At 51.1% G+C, this 19974-nt stretch overlaps 1 protein-coding gene across 1 annotated transcript in view; it reads right to left on the reverse strand.

Annotated features, from left to right (window-relative positions):
• Positions 1-19974, reverse strand: part of LOC135517138 (pleckstrin homology-like domain family B member 2) — a 61209-nt gene that overhangs the window by 8363 nt on the left and 32872 nt on the right. The window contains exons 8-13 of the mRNA XM_064941176.1: positions 13364-13516; positions 13184-13294; positions 12986-13075; positions 5738-5881; positions 5548-5644; positions 4297-4423 (exon numbers count right to left, since the gene is read on the reverse strand). Of these exons, the coding sequence (XP_064797248.1) occupies positions 4297-4423; positions 5548-5644; positions 5738-5881; positions 12986-13075; positions 13184-13294; positions 13364-13516 (722 nt within the window). The remainder of the gene's footprint in view (positions 1-4296; positions 4424-5547; positions 5645-5737; positions 5882-12985; positions 13076-13183; positions 13295-13363; positions 13517-19974) is intronic.

A 19974-nucleotide genomic window follows, 5' to 3' on the forward strand; every position in this document is an offset into this window, starting at 1 on the left:
TGGACATGTGTATCTCAGTACAGCCTGCTGCTTTTCATTTCTGATTGACTGTCCCCTCACTAACTACACCGCTTCCCTCCATCCCTCTCTCCTTAATCTCTACCATAATCCTCCATTCCCTCCATCCCTCTCCTTAATCCTTCATTCCCTCCACCCCTCTCTCCTTCTCTACCATACTCCTCCATCCCTCTCCTTAATCCTTCATTCCCCCATCCCTCTCCTTAATCCTCCATTCCCTCCATCCCTCTCCTTAATCCTTCATTCCATCCATCCCGCTCCTTAATCCTTTATTCCCTCCATCCCTCTTCTTAATCCTCCATTCCCTCCACCCTCTCCTTAATCCTCCATTCCCTCCACCCTCTCCTTAATCCTTCATTCCCTCATCCCTCTCTCCTTAATCGCTACCATAATCCATCATTCCCTCCTTCCCTCTCTCCTTAATCTCTACCATAATCCTCCATCCCTCTCCTTAATCCTCCATTCCCTCCATCCCTCTCCTTAATCCTTCATTCCCTCCATCCCTCTCCTTAATCCTTCATTCCCTCCATCCCTCTCCTTAATCCTTCATTCCCTCCACCCCTCTCTCCTTCTCTACAATACTCCTCCATCCCTCTCCTTAATCCTCCATTCCCTCTCCTTAATCCTTCATTCCCTCCATCCCTCTCCTTAATCCTTCATTCCCTCCATCCCTCTCCTTAATCCTTCATTCCCTCCACCCCTCTCTCCTTCTCTACCATACTCCTCCATCCCTCTCCTTAATCCTTCATTCCCTCCATCCCTCTCCTTAATCCTTCATTCCATCCATCCCTCTCCTTAATCCTTCATTCCCTCCATCCCTCTCCTTAATCCTCCATTCCCTCCATCCCTCTCCTTAATCCTTCATTCCATCCATCCCTCTCCTTAATCCTTCATTCCCTCCATCCCGCTCCTTAATCCTTTATTCCCTCCATCCCTCTCCTTAATCCTCCATTCCCTCCACCCTCTCCTTAATCCTCCATTCCCTCCACCCTCTCCTTAATCCTTCATTCCCTCATCCCTCTCTCCTTAATCACTACCATAATCCATCATTCCCTCCTTCCCTCTCTCCTTAATCTCTACCATAATCCTCCATCCCTCTCCTTAATCCTTCATTCCCTCCACCCCTCTCTCCTTCTCTACAATACTCCTCCATCCCTCTCCTTAATCCTCCATTCCCTCCATCACTCTCCTTAATCCTTCATTCCCTCCATCCCTCTCCTTAATCCTCCATTCCCTCCATCCCTCTCCTTAATCCTTCATCCCCTCCATCCCTCTCCTTAATCCTTCATTCCCTCCACCCCTCTCTCCTTCTCTACAATACTCCTCCATCCCTCTCCTTAATCCTCCATTCCCTCCATCCCTCTCCTTAATCCTCCATTCCCTCCACCCTCTCCTTAATCCTCCATTCCCTCCACCCTCTCCTTAATCCTTCATTCCCTCCACCCTCTCTCCTTAATCGCTACCATAATCCATCATTCCATCATTCTCTCCATCCCTCTCTCCTTAATCTCTACCATAATCCTCCATTCCCTCCACCCTCTCCTTAATCCTTCATTCCCTCCACCCTCTCTCCTTAATCGCTACCATAATCCATCATTCCATCATTCTCTCCATCCCTCTCTCCTTAATCTCTACCATAATCCTCCATTCCCTCCATCCCTCTCCTTAATCCTTCATTCCCTCCACCCTCTCTCCTTAAATCGCTACCATAATCCATCATTCCATCATTCTCTCCATCCCTCTCTCCTTAATCTCTACCATAATCCTCCATTCCCTCCACCCTCTCCTTAATCCTCCATTCCCTCCACCCTCTCCTTAATCCTTCATTCCCTCCACCCTCTCCTTAATCCTTCATTCCCTCCACCCTCTCCTTAATCCTTCATTCCCTTATCCCTCTCTCCTTAATCGCTACCATAATCCATCATTCCCTCCATCCCTCCTTAATCTCTACGATAATCCTTCAATCCCTCCTACCCTCTCCTTAATCTCTACCATAATACATTGAGAAGACTAAACTGCTTGGAGTAACCCTGGATTGTAAATTGTCATGGTTGGCCCTGTTGATACAACAGTAGCTGAGATGGGGAGAAGTCTGTCCATAATAAAGCGGTGCTCTGCCTTCTTAAAACTATCAACAAGGCAGATCCTACAGGCTCTAGTATTGGTGCACCTGGACTACTGTTCAGTCGTGAGGTCAGGTGTCACAAAGAGGACTTAGTAAAATTGGCTCAGAACAGGGCAGCATGGCTGGACCTTAGATGTACAACGGGGACGAACATGAATAACATGCATGTCAATCTCTCCTGGCTCAAAGTGGAGGAGAGATTGACTTCATCACTACTTGTATTTGTGAGAGGTGTTGACATGTTGAATACACCGAGCTGTCTGTTTGAACTACTGCTGCACAGCTCAGACACCCAGACTTACCCCACAAGACATGCTACCAGAGGTTGGTTCACAGTCCCCAAATCCAGAACAGACTATGGGGTGGCACACGGTACTACATAGAGCCATGACTACATGGAACTCTATTCCACATCAGGTAACTGATGCAAAACACACACAGAGAGCGAGAGAGAATGAGAGCTCTACATGCAGAACACATGATTTTACAATGGGAGGCTGAAGCCCAAATCCACCTCCACTAGCTGGCTATCCCCACTTGTAACCTCCCAATCCTCCCGAGAAGGGGGCCTGTATGGTGGGAGAGCGACGGGTCGGCTGACATACACACCATTTACATTAGCCCTGGACAAACGCACAAAGTCTCACAATACATTCATATTCCAGAAAAGCTCCGGCAGTCAATGTTTCACATGATATGAAATGATCAACTGACTTCACATAGAACTTAAACTTGACCGACATTGTCTCAGCGAAATAGTCCTGCAGCAACAGGATTTGATCATTTAGTCTACAATGTTGCTTGATCGGTTGTTAAGTCTATTATACTGAACACAAAAGAAATGCAGCGTTTTCAAAAGGTTTCACTGAGGTTTTTTTTTTTTTACCTTTATTTTACCTTTATTTTACCTTTATTTAACCAGGCAAGTCAGTTAAGAACAAATTCTTATTTTCAATGACGGCCTAGGAACAGTGGGTTAACTGCCTGTTCAGGGGCAGAACGACAGATTTTGTACCTTGTCAGCTCGGGGATTTGAACTTGAAACCTTTCGGTTACTAGTCCAATGCTCTAACCACTAGGCTACACTGCCGCGATACTGTTCATATGCCAGGTCACAGTTGTAAATGAGAACTTGTTCTCAACTGGCCTACCTGGTTAAATAAAGGTGAAATAAAAATAAATAAATAAATAGAAATATGAAGAAATTAGTCAATTAGGCCCTAATCTATGGGTTTCACATGACTGATAATATAGATATGCATCTGATGGTCACAGATACCTTAAAAACAAAAATGGGCCTCAATATCTCGTCAGAGTATTTCTGTGTATTCAAATTGCCATCGATAAAATGCAATTGTGTTCATTGTCCGTAGCTTATGCCTGGCCATACCATAACCAGATGTGACATCAGCAAACCGTTGGCCTACACGACACCGTACACATGGTCTGCGGTTCTGAGACCAGTTAGATCTACTGACAAACTCTCTTGTGATAGAGAAATGAACATTAAATTCTCTGGCAACAGCTCTGTTGGACATTCCTGCAGTCAACATCCCAATTGTACGCTCCCTCAAAACTTGAGATATCTGTGGCATTGTGTTGTGTGATAAATCTGCACATTTTAGGGTGATCTTTTATTGTCCCCAGTACAAGGTGCACCTGTGTAATGATCCGGCCGTTTAAACAGCTTCTTGATATGCCACGCCTGTCAGGTGGATGGATTATCTCGTCAAAGGATAAATACTCACTAACAAGGATGTAAACAAATTTGTGCACAACATTTGAGAAAATACGTTTTTTGTGCTTTTGGAAAATATCAGGGATCTTTTATTTCAAGTCATGAAACATGGGACCAACACTTTACATGTTGCGTTTATATTTTTGTTCAGTGGAGCCGACCGAAAGTAGGCTAGATGTAAAGTAGAATACTGTCAATATGACCATGTGTTTGTCCCTTTCTCCGCTTCCTCAGGCCTATAGGCTTCAACAGACAACGATTGGACAGGGACTGCTAATGTAAAGAATGGTGGTTTTTACCATTCACTTCATGGTGAAGATGGACACTTTCAATAACATGTCTTACGTATCCTCCCCCTCTGTCTCACACACACACACACACACACACACACACACACACACACACACCTACCTACCAGGAGACATTGTCAGGTGAGCAGACAGAGATGCTGGTGTCCATGGAGTCCAAGCTGTCCATGCTCATGGTGTCGTAGGCCTGGCCGTTGCCACTGTCCAGGTACATGTTGGACCGGTTGGCCTGACCTGGACCACAACAAGACCACCCAGGGTCAGAAAGCGAGAGACAGACAGTGTAGTGAGAGAAAGAAAGGAATGAGAGAGAGCTCCACAGGTACAGTGTTTATTACCTATGTTAATTGATGAGTAATAATCAAGTTACCTGTGTTTGACCCTCCATGCGCCCTGTTCTCCATGACCACTCCCCGTCTCAGGGGCCCCAGTCTGACTGGACGCTACAGACCGGGGCCCCAGTCTGACTGGACGCTACAGACCGCTCCCTGTCTCAGGGGCCCCAGTGTTTTAGTATTTTAGTGTTCCCTTTATTTTTTTGAGCAGTGTATATTGTCCAAAAAAATAAAGCCACAAAATCATGGGCCACAAAACACAGCAGGTGAACAAGTCCAACCGGAGCAAATCATAGACCACACACTACTGGACCTCTACCCTGACTGTCACTATGACAGGAATAACACACTAGTGAACCTCCACCCTGGCTGTCACTATGACAGGAATAACACTAGTGGACCTCCACCCTGACTGTCACTATGACAGGAATAACACACTAGTGGACCTCCAACCTGACTGTCACTGACAGGAATAACACACTAGTGGACCTCCACCCTGACTGTCACTATGACAGGAATAACACACTAGTGAACCTCCACCCTGACTGTCACTATGACAGGAATAACACACTAGTGAACCTCCACCCTGACTGTCACTATGACAGGAATAACACACCATACAGTTCTAGAGTTGGGTACAGGAAAGACACACACACAAAACAGAGATGGCGAGTCGACACATATGCACACACAAAGACACAGGCACATGCAGGAACCCTGATACCATCAGGCAAGAGGGCCAGAGACAACTGGCCCAAAGGACAGGCTTCAATCTCAACACACACACACACACAGGGACCTTCTGTATAAATGGATGCTTCACAACAGCAGAAAGCATCTTCTACCTCTCCTTAATTATCTCCACAAACAAATAAAAACTCATGCTCCTATCCACCCATCAGACACACAATCTGAGGATCCGTCCTGTGTGTTGAAGCCTTATACTGTGCTACTGTACAGTATCCCGTTCAGAGGATCACCGGTTTAGTGACTGTGTGTGTGTGTGTGTGTGTGTGTCCTCACCCTTGTGCAGACTGTGTGTATCTGTATTGCTGGAGACAGACATGGCCCTTGGTAGAATACTGACACAGCTACAACTCTGCACCGGGGGCTGCTGGGACTGTGGAAGACCAGCGAGAGTGAGATTAAAGGGGATGGTGTGTGTGTGTGCATGAGTGTGTGTATGTATGCGTGTGTGTGTGTGTATGTGTACCTTGTTAAGCATGCTGTGTCCCAGTGTAACACAGCTGAACTGAGGGGTGACAGTGGTCTGCTTCCTGGGTAACGTGTCACTCGGGTGGGCCCCGCCTTCTTTCACTAACCTCTTCCTCTCCTCCAGCGAACGGAAGTGCTGAACCTGCACATACAATATTCAGAATCACACAACACACACACAGATTTTACCTGCCTGTTGTGGCAGTGATTATTTACAGGGAGAGGAGGAGGAGAGTCAGGGAGGGGAGGGGTCACGATAGGTTGCCATGTCCTCCGGCCAATGAACAGAAGGGGTTTTGGTGAGAGAAGGGCAGCAGGGTGAGGAAGAAGGCCAGTCAACAGGAGAGGAGGGCCGACAGGGCGAGGAAGATGGCCAGTCAACAGGAGAGGAGGGCCGACAGGGTGAGGAAGAAGGCCAGTCAACAGGAGAGGAGGGGCGACAGGGCGAGGAAGAAGGCCAGTCAACAGGAGAGGAGGGGCGACAGGGCGAGGAAGAAGGCCAGTCAACAGGAGAGGAGGGGCGACAGGGCGAGGAAGAAGGCCAGTCAACAGGAGAGGAGGGGCGACAGGGCGAGGAAGAAGGCCAGTCAACAGGAGAGGAGGGGCGACAGGGCGAGGAAGAAGGCCAGTCAACAGGAGAGGAGGGGCGACAGGGCGAGGAAGAAGGCCAGTCAACAGGAGAGGAGGGGCGACAGGGCGAGGAAGAAGGCCAGTCAACAGGAGAGGAGGGCCGTCAGGGCGAGGAAGAAGGCCAGTCAACAGGAGAGGAGGGCCGTCAGGGCGAGGAAGAAGGCCAGTCAACAGGAGAGGAGGGGCGACAGGGCGAGGAAGAAGGCCAGTCAACAGGAGAGGAGGGCCGTCAGGGCGAGGAAGAAGGCCAGTCAACAGGAGAGGAGGGCCGTCAGGGCGAGGAAGAAGGCCAGTCAACAGGAGAGGAGGGGCGACAGGGTGAGGAAGAAGGCCAGTCAACAGGAGAGGAGGGGCGACAGGGCGATGAAGAAGGCCAGTCAACAGGGCGAGGAAGAAGGCCAGTCAACTGGAGAGGAGGAGCGACAGGGCGAGGAAGAAGGCCAGTCAACAGGAGAGGAGGGGCGACAGGGCGAGGAAGAAGGCCAGTCAACAGGAGAGGAGGGGCGACAGGGCGAGGAAGAAGGCCAGTCAACAGGAGAGGAGGGGCGACAGGGCGAGGAAGAAGGCCAGTCAACAGGAGAGGAGGGGCGACAGGGCGAGGAAGAAGGCCAGTCAACAGGAGAGGAGGGGCGACAGGGCGAGGAAGAAGGCCAGTCAACAGGAGAGGAGGGCCGTCAGGGCGAGGAAGAAGGCCAGTCAACAGGAGAGGAGGGCCGTCAGGGCGAGGAAGAAGGCCAGTCAACAGGAGAGGAGGGCCGTCAGGGCGAGGAAGAAGGCCAGTCAACAGGAGAGGAGGGCCGACAGGGCGAGGAAGAAGGCCAGTCAACAGGAGAGGAGGGCCGTCAGGGCGAGGAAGAAGGCCAGTCAACAGGAGAGGAGGGCCGACAGGGCGAGGAAGAAGGCCAGTCAACAGGAGTGGAGGAGCGACAGGGTGAGGAAGAAGGCCAGTCAACAGGAGAGGAGGGGCGACAGGGTGAGGAAGAAGGCCAGTCAACAGGAGAGGAGGGGCGACAGGGCGAGGAAGAAGGCCAGTCAACAGGGCGAGGAAGAAGGCCAGTCGACAGGAGAGGAGGGCCGACAGGGTGAGGAAGAAGGCCAGCCAACAGGAGAGGAGGGCCGACAGGGAGAGGAAGAAGGCCAGTCAACAGGAGAGGAGGGCCGACAGGGCGTTTAAGAAGGCCAGTCAACAGGAGAGGAGGGCCGACAGGGCGTTTAAGAAGGCCAGTCAACAGGAGAGGAGGGCCGACAGGGCGAGGAAGAAGGCCAGTCAACAGGAGAGGAGGGGCGACAGGGCGAGGAAGAAGGCCAGTCAACAGGAGAGGAGGGCCAACAGGGCGTTTAAGAAGGCCAGTCAACAGGAGAGGAGGGCCAACAGGGCGTTTAAGAAGGCCAGTCAACAGGAGAGGAGGGCCGACAGGGCGAGGCAGAAGGCCAGTCAACAGGAGAGGAGGGCCGACAGGGCGAGGAAGAAGGCCAGTCAACAGGAGAGGAGGGGCGACAGGGCGAGGAAGAAGGCCAGTCAACAGGAGAGGAGGGGCGACAGGGCGAGGGGGAAGGCCAGTCAACAGGAGAGGAGGGGCGACAGGGCGAGGAAGAAGGCCAGTCAACAGGAGAGGAGGGCCGACAGGGCGAGGAAGAAGGCCAGTCAACAGGAGAGGAGGGCCGACAGGGCGAGGAAGAAGGCCAGTCAAGAGGAGAGGAGGGCCGACAGGGCGAGGAAGAAGGCCAGTCAAGAGGAGAGGAGGGCCGTCAGGGCGAAGAAGAAGGCCAGTCAACAGGAGAGGAGGGCCGACAGGGCGAGGAAGAAGGCCAGTCAACAGGAGTGGAGGGCCGACAGGGTGAGGAAGAAGGCCAGTCAACAGGAGAGGAGGGGCGACAGGGCGAGGAAGAAGGCCAGTCAACAGGAGAGGAGGGGCGACAGGGCGAGGAAGAAGGCCAGTCAACAGGAGAGGAGGGCCGACAGGGCGAGGAAGAAGGCCAGTCAACAGGAGAGGAGGGCCGACAGGGCGAGGAAGAAGGCCAGTCAACAGGAGAGGAGGGGCGACAGGGCGAGGAAGAAGGCCAGTCAACAGGAGAGGAGGGCCGACAGGGCGAGGAAGAAGGCCAGTCAACAGGAGAGGAGGGCCGACAGGGTGAGGAAGAAGGCCAGTCAACAGGAGAGGAGGGGCGACAAGGTGAGGAAGAAGGCCAGTCAACAGGAGAGGAGGGGCGACAGGGCGAGGAAGAAGGCCAGTCAACAGGAGAGGAGGGGCGACAGGGTGAGGAAGAAGACCAGTCAACAGGAGAGGAGGGGCGACAGGGCGAGGAAGAAGGCCAGTCAACAGGGCGAGGAAGAAGGCCAGTCAACAGGAGAGGAGGGGCGACAGGGCGAGGAAGAAGGCCAGTCAACAGGAGAGGAGGGGCGACAGGGCGAGGAAGAAGGCCAGTCAACAGGAGAGGAGGGGCGACAGGGCGAGGAAGAAGGCCAGTCAACAGGAGAGGAGGGCCGTCAGGGCGAGGAAGAAGGCCAGTCAACAGGAGAGGAGGGCCGACAGGGCGAGGAAGAAGGCCAGTCAACAGGAGTGGAGGAGCGACAGGGTGAGGAAGAAGGCCAGTCAACAGGAGAGGAGGGGCGACAGGGTGAGGAAGAAGGCCAGTCAACAGGAGAGGAGGGGCGACAGGGTGAGGAAGAAGGCCAGTCAACAGGAGAGGAGGGGCGACAGGGCGAGGAAGAAGGCCAGTCAACAGGAGAGGAGGGGCGACAGGGCGAGGAAGAAGGCCAGTCAACAGGAGAGGAGGGGCGGCAGAGATTAAAGAGGATGAAAGGAACACCATCAGAGAAAGGGAACTAGGGTTGACCCGATTTAGTCGACTGGTTGAATGTTTGGTCCATAACCTGCTGGACGACAGAGATTTCCTTAGTCGAGCCGTAGCAAAGACAAATAAATACCATGGTGTATAAGACACCTGTCTGATTGGCTCCTGTCTGAGTGGACTGATCGATTGTGGAGGCCGTGGGGATGGAACAGTCCATCACTCTAAGAGACTAGTGCTACTGAAATTGTATATGGTTAAGGACAATGGTTCAACACTAATAACAATCACATCATTGTATAACAAATGTTATTTCGCCTACGTTTGATAACGGTCGCTGTCCGCGGTTCTGAAACATCAGTGTGCTGTTGAATTGGTGTCTTTTCCTAGACCATTTTGCTATGTGCATAATAGCTAAGTTAACCAGCATATTGGTGTGGATGCAACACTTCATCACTCTCCTTCTTGGTCATTGTCCTGTTGAAAAACAAATGATAGTCCCACTAAGCGCAAAACCGATGGGATAGCGGTGGGAGCCATGCTGGTTAAGTGTGCCTTGAATTCTAAATAAATTACTGACCGTGTCACCAGCAAAGCACCATCACCCCTCCTCCTCCATGCTTCACGGTGGGAACCACACCTGTGAAGATCATCCGTATACCTACTCTGCGTCTCACAAAGACAAAACCTCAAATTTGGAATCATCAGACCAAAGGACAGATGTCCACTGGTCTAATGTCAATTGCTCGTGTTTCTTGGCCCAAGCAAGTCTCTTCTGCTTATTGGTGTCCTTAAGTTGTGGTTTCATTGCAGCAATTTGACCATGTAGGCCTGAACTTGAACTCTGAAGCATTTATTTGGGCTGCAATTTCTGAGGTGCAGTTATTTTAATGAACTTATCCTCTGCAGCAGAGGGAACTCTGGTTCTTCCTTTCCTATGGTGGTCCTCATGAGAGCCAGTTTCATCATAGCGCTTGATGGTTTTTGCGACTGCACTTGAAGAAACGTTCAGTTCTTGAAATTTTACGGATTGACTGACATTCATGTCTTAAAGTAATGATGAACTGTCATATCTCTTTGCTTATTTGAGCTGTTCTTGACATAATATGGACTTGGTCATTTACCAAATAGGGCTATCTTCTGTATACCAACCCTACCTTGTCACAAAACATCTGATTGGCTCAATCACATTAAGGAAATAAATTCCACAAATTAACTTTTAACAAGGCACATCTGTTAATTGAAATGCATTCCAGGTGACTACCTCATGAAGCTGGTTGAGAAAATGCCAAGAGCGTGCAAAGCTGTCATCAAGGGTAAGGGAGGCTACTTTGAAGAATCTTTGAAGAACACTTTTTTGGTTACTACATGATTCCATGTGTTATTTCATAGTTTTGATGTCTTCACTATTATTCTACAATGTAGGAAAGGTAGGTGTGTCCAACATTTCTCACTGGTACTGTATATTGAAAAATACACGTTTAAACATTTTGACCAATCGATTGGTCCACCTCCAAACTACCCTCGCTCAAACACACACACCAACTGAATGCACTCACAGACCCCTGACACACACACACACACACACACACACACACACCTCATCATCTTCTGGTTTTTGGGTGATGTCATCAGGGGAGGGGGTATGCTCAGGATCAGAGGAGGGATTGGCCAGAGCCATGTTCAAACTTGTTGTTAGTTTGGTTAGTGAACCTCTAGCAACAGAGGCAGAGCTGTACTGTTATGCAGGTTAACTTCTTCAATATAGGGGGCGCTCTTTTAATTTTTGGAAAAGATGCTCGACTATGCATATAATTGACAGCTTTGGAAAGAAACCAGTCGGACGTTTCCAAAACTGCAAAGATATTATCTGTGAGTGCCACAGAACTGATGCTACAGGCAAAACCAAGATGAATTTTCAAACAGGAAATGGCCAAGATTCTGAAGGCGGTGTGTTCCAATGTCTCCTTATATGGCTGTGAATGCGCCAGGAATGAGCCTACACTTTCTGTCGTTTCCCCAAGGTGTCTGCAGCATTGTGACGTATTTGTAGGCATATCATTGGAAGATTGACCATAAGAGACTACATTTACCAGGTGCCCGCTTGGTGTCCTGCGTCAAAATTATTCATCTCCAGCTGCGTGCATGTTTCCATTTTCTTCAGAGGAGAAACACAACTGCCACGAATGATTTATCATCGAATAGATATGTGGAAAAACACCTTGCGGATTGATTATAAACAACGTTTGCCATGTTTCTGTCGATATTATGGAGTTAATTTGGAAAAAAAGTTTGGCGTTGTAATGACTGCATTTTCGTTTTTTTTTTTTTGCCAAACGTGATGAACAAAACGGAGCGATTTCTCCTACACAAATAATATTTTTGGAAAAACTGAACATTTGCTATCTAACTGAGTCTCCTCATTGAAAACATCTGAAGTTCTTCAAAGGTAAATGATTTTATTTGAATGCTTTTCTTGTTTTTGTGAAAATGTTGCCTGCTGAATGCTAGGCTAATGCTATGCTAGCTATCAATACCTCTTACACAAATGCTTGTGTAGCTTTGGTTGAAAAGCATATTTTGAAAATCTGAGATGACAGTGTTGTTAACAAAAGGCTAAGCTTGTGAGTGAATATATTCCTTTCATTTCATTTGCGATTTTCATGAATAGTTAACGTTGCGTTATGCTAATGAGCTTGAGGCTATGATTACGCTCCCGGATACGGGATTGCTCGACGCAACAGGTTAAGCATCTTCCATTAGTTTCACATTGAATGCTAAACATACACAATAGGAACAGGCCTGTTTGTTACCCGTGCAATGTGTTATTATCACTGTATAAAAGAAAGACGAGAGGAGGAGGAAGTGTTTCTGAAATGGCCTCGACAAAGTGCTTCTTAAAGCCTCATGATATACCAGAACTTTCCATCGGACCTGCTGTCACGGCCCCTCTGAGGGTCGTTAGTGATTGGAGTCACCTGGGCTCAGTGTATTTAAACTGCTTCACCAATCTCTCTCTCTGCTCCTCCAGGTATGATCCTGTTTGTTTGTTCCTTTGCAGTTAACATTTAACATTTAAGTCATTTAGCAGACGCTCTTATCCAGAGCGACTTACAAATTGGTGAATTCACCTTCTGACATCCAGTGGAACAGTGCCCTTGTTTACAATAGTGCATCTAAATCATTAAGGGGGAGGGGGGGGGGGGTGTTGTACATAGTTTTCACTCAATAATATAAACAAACACAGATTCACGCATCCCTGCACTTTACATACAGCTTACATTATGATACTTTCACACCTCATTCCTTTTTCTTTGTTTAAAGTTAATAGTTTTGGTTTACAATAAAGAACCTTTTTGATTGGCCTATACCTGTTGTTCGTGTTCCCTCTTTTTTTGCCACAGGCTATGAGCCGGCCTGTGACAATGCACAGAATAGCAGATCCAATATATTTTTACTGCAATGCTGGCTGCCCATTTCCTCAAAACTAAAAAAACAAATGCCCTGGGTGGGCCAGTGGCCCTGTTTCGCCCATCGCGGTTCTCAGCTTTAAATGACAAGGATGAAGGGAGGAAATGGTACCTTAGCGCTCTTTATGGCAAGAGAGGAAAGGAGGGATGAGAGGACCAGCAGGTCAGCAGGAAGGATAAGAGAAGAAAGAGAGGAAGGGGCGTGGTCACGGGACTGGTCACTAGGAGACCGTCACACGTCAGCCAGCAACGCCGTATCGTAGGGGATGGGAGAAGGAGGAAAGAGAGGAGACTGAGACGAGGGGGACAATCGGCGGGAATGGAGACGGTTGCTAGGCAGCAGTCAAACATACCTCCTTGAGACTGATAGGACTGAGAGGGAAGTGCCGCCCACCTGTGAGGTCAGCATACTTCCTCTCCAGAGAGGCATGGTTCTCTTTCTCCTGAGAGAGAGCGAGAGAGAGAGCAAGTGAGAGCGAGAGAGAGAGCAAGTGAGAGAGAGACTTTAAAATGCAAGTAGGGCTGAAATCAAACACACCATGCATTCATACCCTCTGCAGCATCATCTGCAGGTTGGTCCTCTCCTTCAGAAAGCTCTCCTTCTCTCGCTGAGCCTGCTGGGTAATCAGGTCCGCCTGCTTCTTCAGGGTCACCAGCCTCCCCTGGGAACACACATAGTTTAACACACACAAAGTTCAACACACAAATACTCTAACACAAACACACCGTACCTTGCGTGTGACGGTGCTGAGTTGATAGTCAACGATCTCTCTGAGAAGGTGTGTGCTTGTCTCCTTCTCCTCATTATGACGACTCTCTCTCTCCATCTGCTGGTCCTCCAGGTCCTTAAAACGCTTCGTCTCAGCCTCCAGCACCTCAGAGTCCTGACACACACACACACACACACACACACACACACACACACACACACACACACACACACACACACACACTTTGTCAGACTGTGTTGTAACATCTTGGCTGTACCTATGTGGACACTGTTTACTCCCTAGTTTGTGCATGAGGGAGAGAGCATTCAGTCACACAACCAAATCAAGGCTCTCACCAAACGTGCTATAAACCATGTTTCCTCATCCTATCAAAAAACAGCTACTACCCATCAACAGGCGGAGAGTCTGTGGAGCTGAAGGTGTGTGGAGCATGATGTGACCCATCCTGAAACTGACTGAAAGGAGAAGAGGAGGAAATGGAGGAGGAAGAGGGAGACAAGTAGAGATAATCCTGCAGGCAAATGAGAGGAGGACGACCTAGAGGAGAAGGAGGGGTGAACAGGTAGGAACGTGTGTGTGTGTGTCACCGGAAGTTGATAATTTTAGCAGGAAGAGTGTGCGTACTGACCCAGCTCACACACACCCTGAGACAGCTGCTCTACCCTAGTCCTCTCAGTCTGTAGAGACACCCACCATGAGACAGCTGCTCTACCCTACTCCTCTATCTGTAGAGACACCCACCATGAGACAGCTGCTCTACCCTAATCCTCTATCTGTAGAGACACCCACCATGAGACAGCTGCTCTACCCTAGTCCTCTCAGTCAATAGAGACACCCACCATGAGACAGCTGCTCTACCCTAATCCTCTATCTGTAGAGACACCCACCATGAGACAGCTGCTCTACCCTAGTCCTCTCAGTCTGTAGAGACACCCACCATGAGACAGCTGCTCTACCCTACTCCTCTATCTGTAGAGACACCCACCATGAGACAGCTGCTCTACCCTACTCCTCTCTATCTGTAGAGACACCCACCATGAGACAGCTGCTCTACCCTAATCCTCTATCTGTAGAGACACCCACCATGAGACAGCTGCTCTACCCTACTCCTCTATCTGTAGAGACACCCACCATGAGACAGCTGTTCTACCCTAATCCTCTATCTGTAGAGACACCCACCATGAGACAGCTGCTCTACCCTACTCCTCTATCTGTAGAGACACCCACCCTGAGACAGCTGCTCTACACTAGTCCTCTCAGTCAATAGAGACACCCACCATGAGACAGCTGCTCTACCCTAATCCTCTATCTGTAGAGACACCCACCATGAGACAGCTGCTCTACCCTAGTCCTCTCAGTCTGTAGAGACACCCACCATGAGACAGCTGCTCTACCCTAGTCCTCTCAGTCTGTAGAGACACCCACCATGAGACAGCTGCTCTACCCTACTCCTCTATCTGTAGAGACACGCACCATGAGACAACTGCTCTACAGTACTCCTCTCTATCTGTAGAGACACCCACCATGAGACAGCTGCTCTACCTTACTCCTCTCAGTCTGTAGAGACACCCACCATGAGACAGCTGCTCTACCCTAATCCTCTATCTGTAGAGACACCCACCATGAGACAGCTGCTCTACCCTAATCCTCTATCTGTAGAGACACCCACCATGAGACAGCTGCTCTACCCTACTCCTCTATCTGTAGAGACACCCACCCTGAGACAGCTGCTCTACCCTACTCCTCTATCTGTAGAGACACGCACCCTGAGACAGCTGCTCTACCCTAATCCTCTATCTGTAGAGACACCCACCATGAGACAGCTGCTCTACACTAGTCCTCTCAGTCAATAGAGACACCCACCATGAGACAGCTGCTCTACCCTAATCCTCTATCTGTAGAGACACCCACCATGAGACAGCTGCTCTACCCTAGTCCTCTATCTGTAGAGACACCCACCATGAGACAGCTGCTCTACCCTACTCCTCTCAGTCAATAGAGACACCCACCATGAGACAGCTGCTCTACCCTAATCCTCTATCTGTAGAGACACCCACCCTGAGACAGCTGCTCTACCCTAGTCCTCTCAGTCTGTAGAGACACCCACCCTGAGACAGCTGCTCTACCCTAGTCCTCTCAGTCAATAGACACCCACCATGAGACAGCTGCTCTACCCTACTCCTCTCAGTCAATAGAGACACCCACCATGAGACAGCTGCTCTACCCTAATCCTCTATCTGTAGAGACACCCACCATGAGACAGCTGCTCTACCCTAATCCTCTATCTGTAGAGACACCCACCATGAGATAGCTGCTCTACACTAGTCCTCTCAGTCAATAGAGACACCCACCCTGAGACAGCTGCTCTACCCTACTCCACTCAGTCTGTAGAGACACCCACCATGAGACAGCTGCTCTACCCTACTCCTCTCAGTCAATAGAGACACCCACCATGAGACAGCTGCTCTACCCTAATCCTCTATCTGTAGAGACACCCACCCTGAGACAGCTGCTCTACCCTAGTCCTCTCAGTCTGTAGAGACACCCACCCTGAGACAGCTGCTCTACCCTAGTCCTCTCAGTCTGTAGAGACACCCACCATGAGACAGCTGCTCTACCCTAATCCTCTATCTGTAGAGACACCCACCATGAGACAGCTGCTCTACACTAGTCCTCTCAGTCAATAGAGACACCCACCCTGAGACAGCTGCTCTACCCTACTCCACTCAGTCTGTAGAGACACCCACCATGAGACAGCTGCTCTACCCTAATCCTCTATCTGTAGAGACACCCACCATGAGACAGCTGCTCTACCCTACTCCTCTCAGTCAATAGAGACACCCACCATGAGACAGCTGCTCTACCCTACTCCTCTCAGTCTGTAGAGACACCCACCATGAGACAGCTGCTCTACCCTAATCCTCTATCTGTAGAGACACCCACCATGAGACAGCTGCTCTACCCTAATCCTCTCAGTCTGTAGAGACACTCACCCTGAGACAGCTGCTCACACACAGACGAACGACAAGCACACACATAGACAACAATACACACACACGGATGAATTACAAGCATGTGCATACGCCTAGGTACAAACACACAGGACAGAGAGGGCAGGATATAGCGTTTGTGGGAGAAGGGAAGCAGAGTTAATACAGTGTTACAGTGATCTGGAGAGCTGGATGGAGGGATGGACGAGAGGACAGGGAAGACCGGGAGGACCGATGCAATGGTTGGTTGGGGGTGGCCCGACACAGCAGAAACAGGCTAGCTGCCCCAACACAGCAGAAACAGGCTAGCTGACCAGACACAGCAGAAACAGGCTAGCTGCCCCGACACGGCAGAAACAGGCTAGCTGCCCCGACACGGCAGAAACAGGCTAGCTGCCCCGACACGGCAGAAACAGGCTAGCTGCCCCGACACAGCAGAAACAGGCTAGCTGACCAGACACGGCAGAAACAGGCTAGCTGCCCCGACACAGCAGAAACAGGCTAGCTGCCCCGACACGGCAGAAACAGGCTAGCTGACCAGACACGGCAGAAACAGGCTAGCTGCCCCGACACAGCAGAAACAGGCTAGCTGCCCCAACACAGCAGAAACAGGCTAGCTGACCAGACACGGCAGAAACAGGCTAGCTGCCCCAACACAGCAGAAACAGGCTAGCTGCCCCAACACAGCAGAAACAGGCTAGCTGACCCGACACGGCAGAAACAGGCTAGCTGACCCGACACAGCAGAAACAGGCTAGCTGCCCCGACACAGCAGAAACAGGCTAGCTGACCCGACACAGCAGAAACAGGCTAGCTGACCAGGCACAGCAGAAACAGGCTAGCTGACCAGACACGGCAGAAACAGGCTAGCTGACCAGACACGGCAGAAACAGGCTAGCTGACCAGACACGGCAGAAACAGGCTAGCTGACCAGACACGGCAGAAACAGGCTAGCTGCCCCGACACGGCAGAAACAGGCTAGCTGCCCCGACACAGCAGAAACAGGCTAGCTGACCCGACACAGCAGAAACAGGCTAGCTGACCAGACACAGCAGAAACAGGCTAGCTGCCCCGACACGGCAGAAACAGGCTAGCTGACCCGACACAGCAGAAACAGGCTAGCTGCCCCGACACAGCAGAAACAGGCTAGCTGACCAGACACAGCAGAAACAGGCTAGCTGACCAGACACAGCAGAAACAGGCTAGCTGACCCGACACAGCAGAAACAGGCTAGCTGCCCCGACACAGCAGAAACAGGCTAGCTGACCCGACACAGCAGAAACAGGCTAGCTGACCAGACACAGCAGAAACAGGCTAGCTGACCAGACACAGCAGAAACAGGCTAGCTGACCAGACACAGCAGAAACAGGCTAGCTGCCCCAACACAGCAGAAACAGGCTAGCTGCCCCGACACAGCAGAAACAGGCTAGCTGACCAGACACAGCAGAAACAGGCTAGCTGCCCCGACACGGCAGAAACAGGCTAGCTGACCCGACACGGCAGAAACAGGCTAGCTGACCAGACACAGCAGAAACAGGCTAGCTGACCCGACACAGCAGAAACAGGCTAGCTGCCCCGACACAGCAGAAACAGACTAGCTGACCAGACACAGCAGAAACAGGCTAGCTGACCAGACACAGCAGAAACAGGCTAGCTGACCAGACACAGCAGAAACAGGCTAGCTGCCCCGACACAGCAGAAACAGGCTAGCTGACCCGACACGGCAGAAACAGGCTAGCTGCCCCGACACAGCAGAAACAGGCTAGCTGACCAGGCATGCAAACACCAAATCTTATTAAGTCTTATTCTCCCTCCGTCTCCCCTCATTCTCCCTCCGTCTCCCCTCATTCTCCCTCCGTCTCCCCTCATTCTCCCTCCGTCTCCCCTCCGTCTCCCCTCATTATCCCTCAGTCTCCCCTCATTATCCCTCCGTCTCCCCTCATTCGCCCTCCGTCTCCCCTCATTCGCCCTCCGTCTCCCCTCATTCGCCCTCCGTCTCCCCTCATTCGCCCTCCGTCTCCCCTCATTCGCCCTCCGTCTCCCCTCATTCGCCCTCCGTCTCCCCTCATTCGCCCTCCGTCTCCCCTCATTATCCCTCCGTCTCCCCTCATTCCCCCTCCGTCTCCCCTCATTCCCCCTCCGTCTCCCCTCATTCGCCCTCCGTCTCCCCTCATTCGCCCTCCGTCTCCCCTCATTCCCCCTCCGTCTCCTCTCATTCCCCCTCCGTCTCCCCTCATTCTCCCTGGTCTCCCCTCATTCTCCCTGGTCTCCCCTCATTCTCATTCCGTCTCCATTCTCATTCTCATTCCGTCTCCATTCTCATTCTCATTCCGTCTCCATTCTCATTCTCATTCCGTCTCCATTCTCATTCTCATTCCGTCTCCCTTCATTCTCATTCTCATTCAGTCTCCCCTCATTCTCATTCAGTCTCCCCTCATTCTCATTCCGTCTCCCCTCGTTCTCCCTCAGTCTCCCCTCGTTCTCCCTCCCTCCGTCTCCCCTCATTCTCCCTCCCTCCGTCTCCCCTCATTCTCCCTCCCTCCGTCTCCCCTCATTCTCCCTCCCTCCGTCTCCCCTCATTCTCCCTCCCTCCGTCTCCCCTCATTCTCCCTCCCTCCGTCTCCCTCATTCTCCCTCCCTCCGTCTCCCCTCATTCTCCCTCCCTCCGTCTCCCCTCATTCTCCCTCCCTCCGTCTCCCACCATTCCCCCTCCGTCCGTCTCCCACCATTCCCCCGCCGTCTCCCACCATTCCCCCGCCGTCTCCCACCATTCCCCCGCCGTCTCCCACCATTCCCCCGCCATTCCCCCGCCGTCTCCCACCATTCCCCCGCCGTCTCCCACCATTCCCCCTCCGTCTCCCCTCATTCTCCCTCCGTCTCCCCTCATTCTCCCTCCGTCTCCCCTCATTCTCCCTCCGTCTCCCCTCATTCTCCCTCCGTCTCCCCTCAGTCTCCCCTCAATCCCCCGCCGTCTCCCCACATCCCCCCGTCGCCTCTCATTCTCCCTCCGTCGCCTCTCATTCTCCCTCCGTCGCCTCTCATTCTCCCTCCGTCGCCTCTCATTCTCCCTCCGTCGCCTCTCATTCTCCCTGGTCTCCCCTCATTCTCATTCCGTCTCCATTCTCATTCTCATTCCGTCTCATTCTCATTCCGTCTCCATTCTCATTCTCATTCAGTCTCCCTTCATTCTCATTCTCATTCCGTCTCCCCTCATTCTCATTCCGTCTCCCCTCATTCTCATTCCGTCTCCCCTCATTCTCATTCCGTCTCCCCTCATTCTCATTCCGTCTCCCCTCATTCTCATTCCGTCTCCCCTCATTCTCATTCCGTCTCCCCTCATTCTCATTCCGTCTCCCCTCATTCTCATTCCGTCTCCAATCATTCTCCCTCAGTCTCCAATCATTCTCATTCCGTCTCCATTCTCATTCTCATTCCGTCTCCATTCTCATTCTCCCTCCGTCTCCCCTCATTCTCCCTCCGTCTCCCCACATTCTCCCTCCGTCTCCCCACATTCTCCCTCCGTCTCCATTCTCATTCTCCCTCCGTCTCCATTCTCATTCTACCTCAGTCTCCATTCTCATTCTCCCTCCTCATTCTCCCTCCGTCTCCCCTCATTCTACCT

The sequence above is a fragment of the Oncorhynchus masou genome, chromosome 28 (assembly GCF_036934945.1).
Source record: "Oncorhynchus masou masou isolate Uvic2021 chromosome 28, UVic_Omas_1.1, whole genome shotgun sequence".
Lineage (NCBI taxonomy): Eukaryota > Metazoa > Chordata > Actinopteri > Salmoniformes > Salmonidae > Oncorhynchus > Oncorhynchus masou.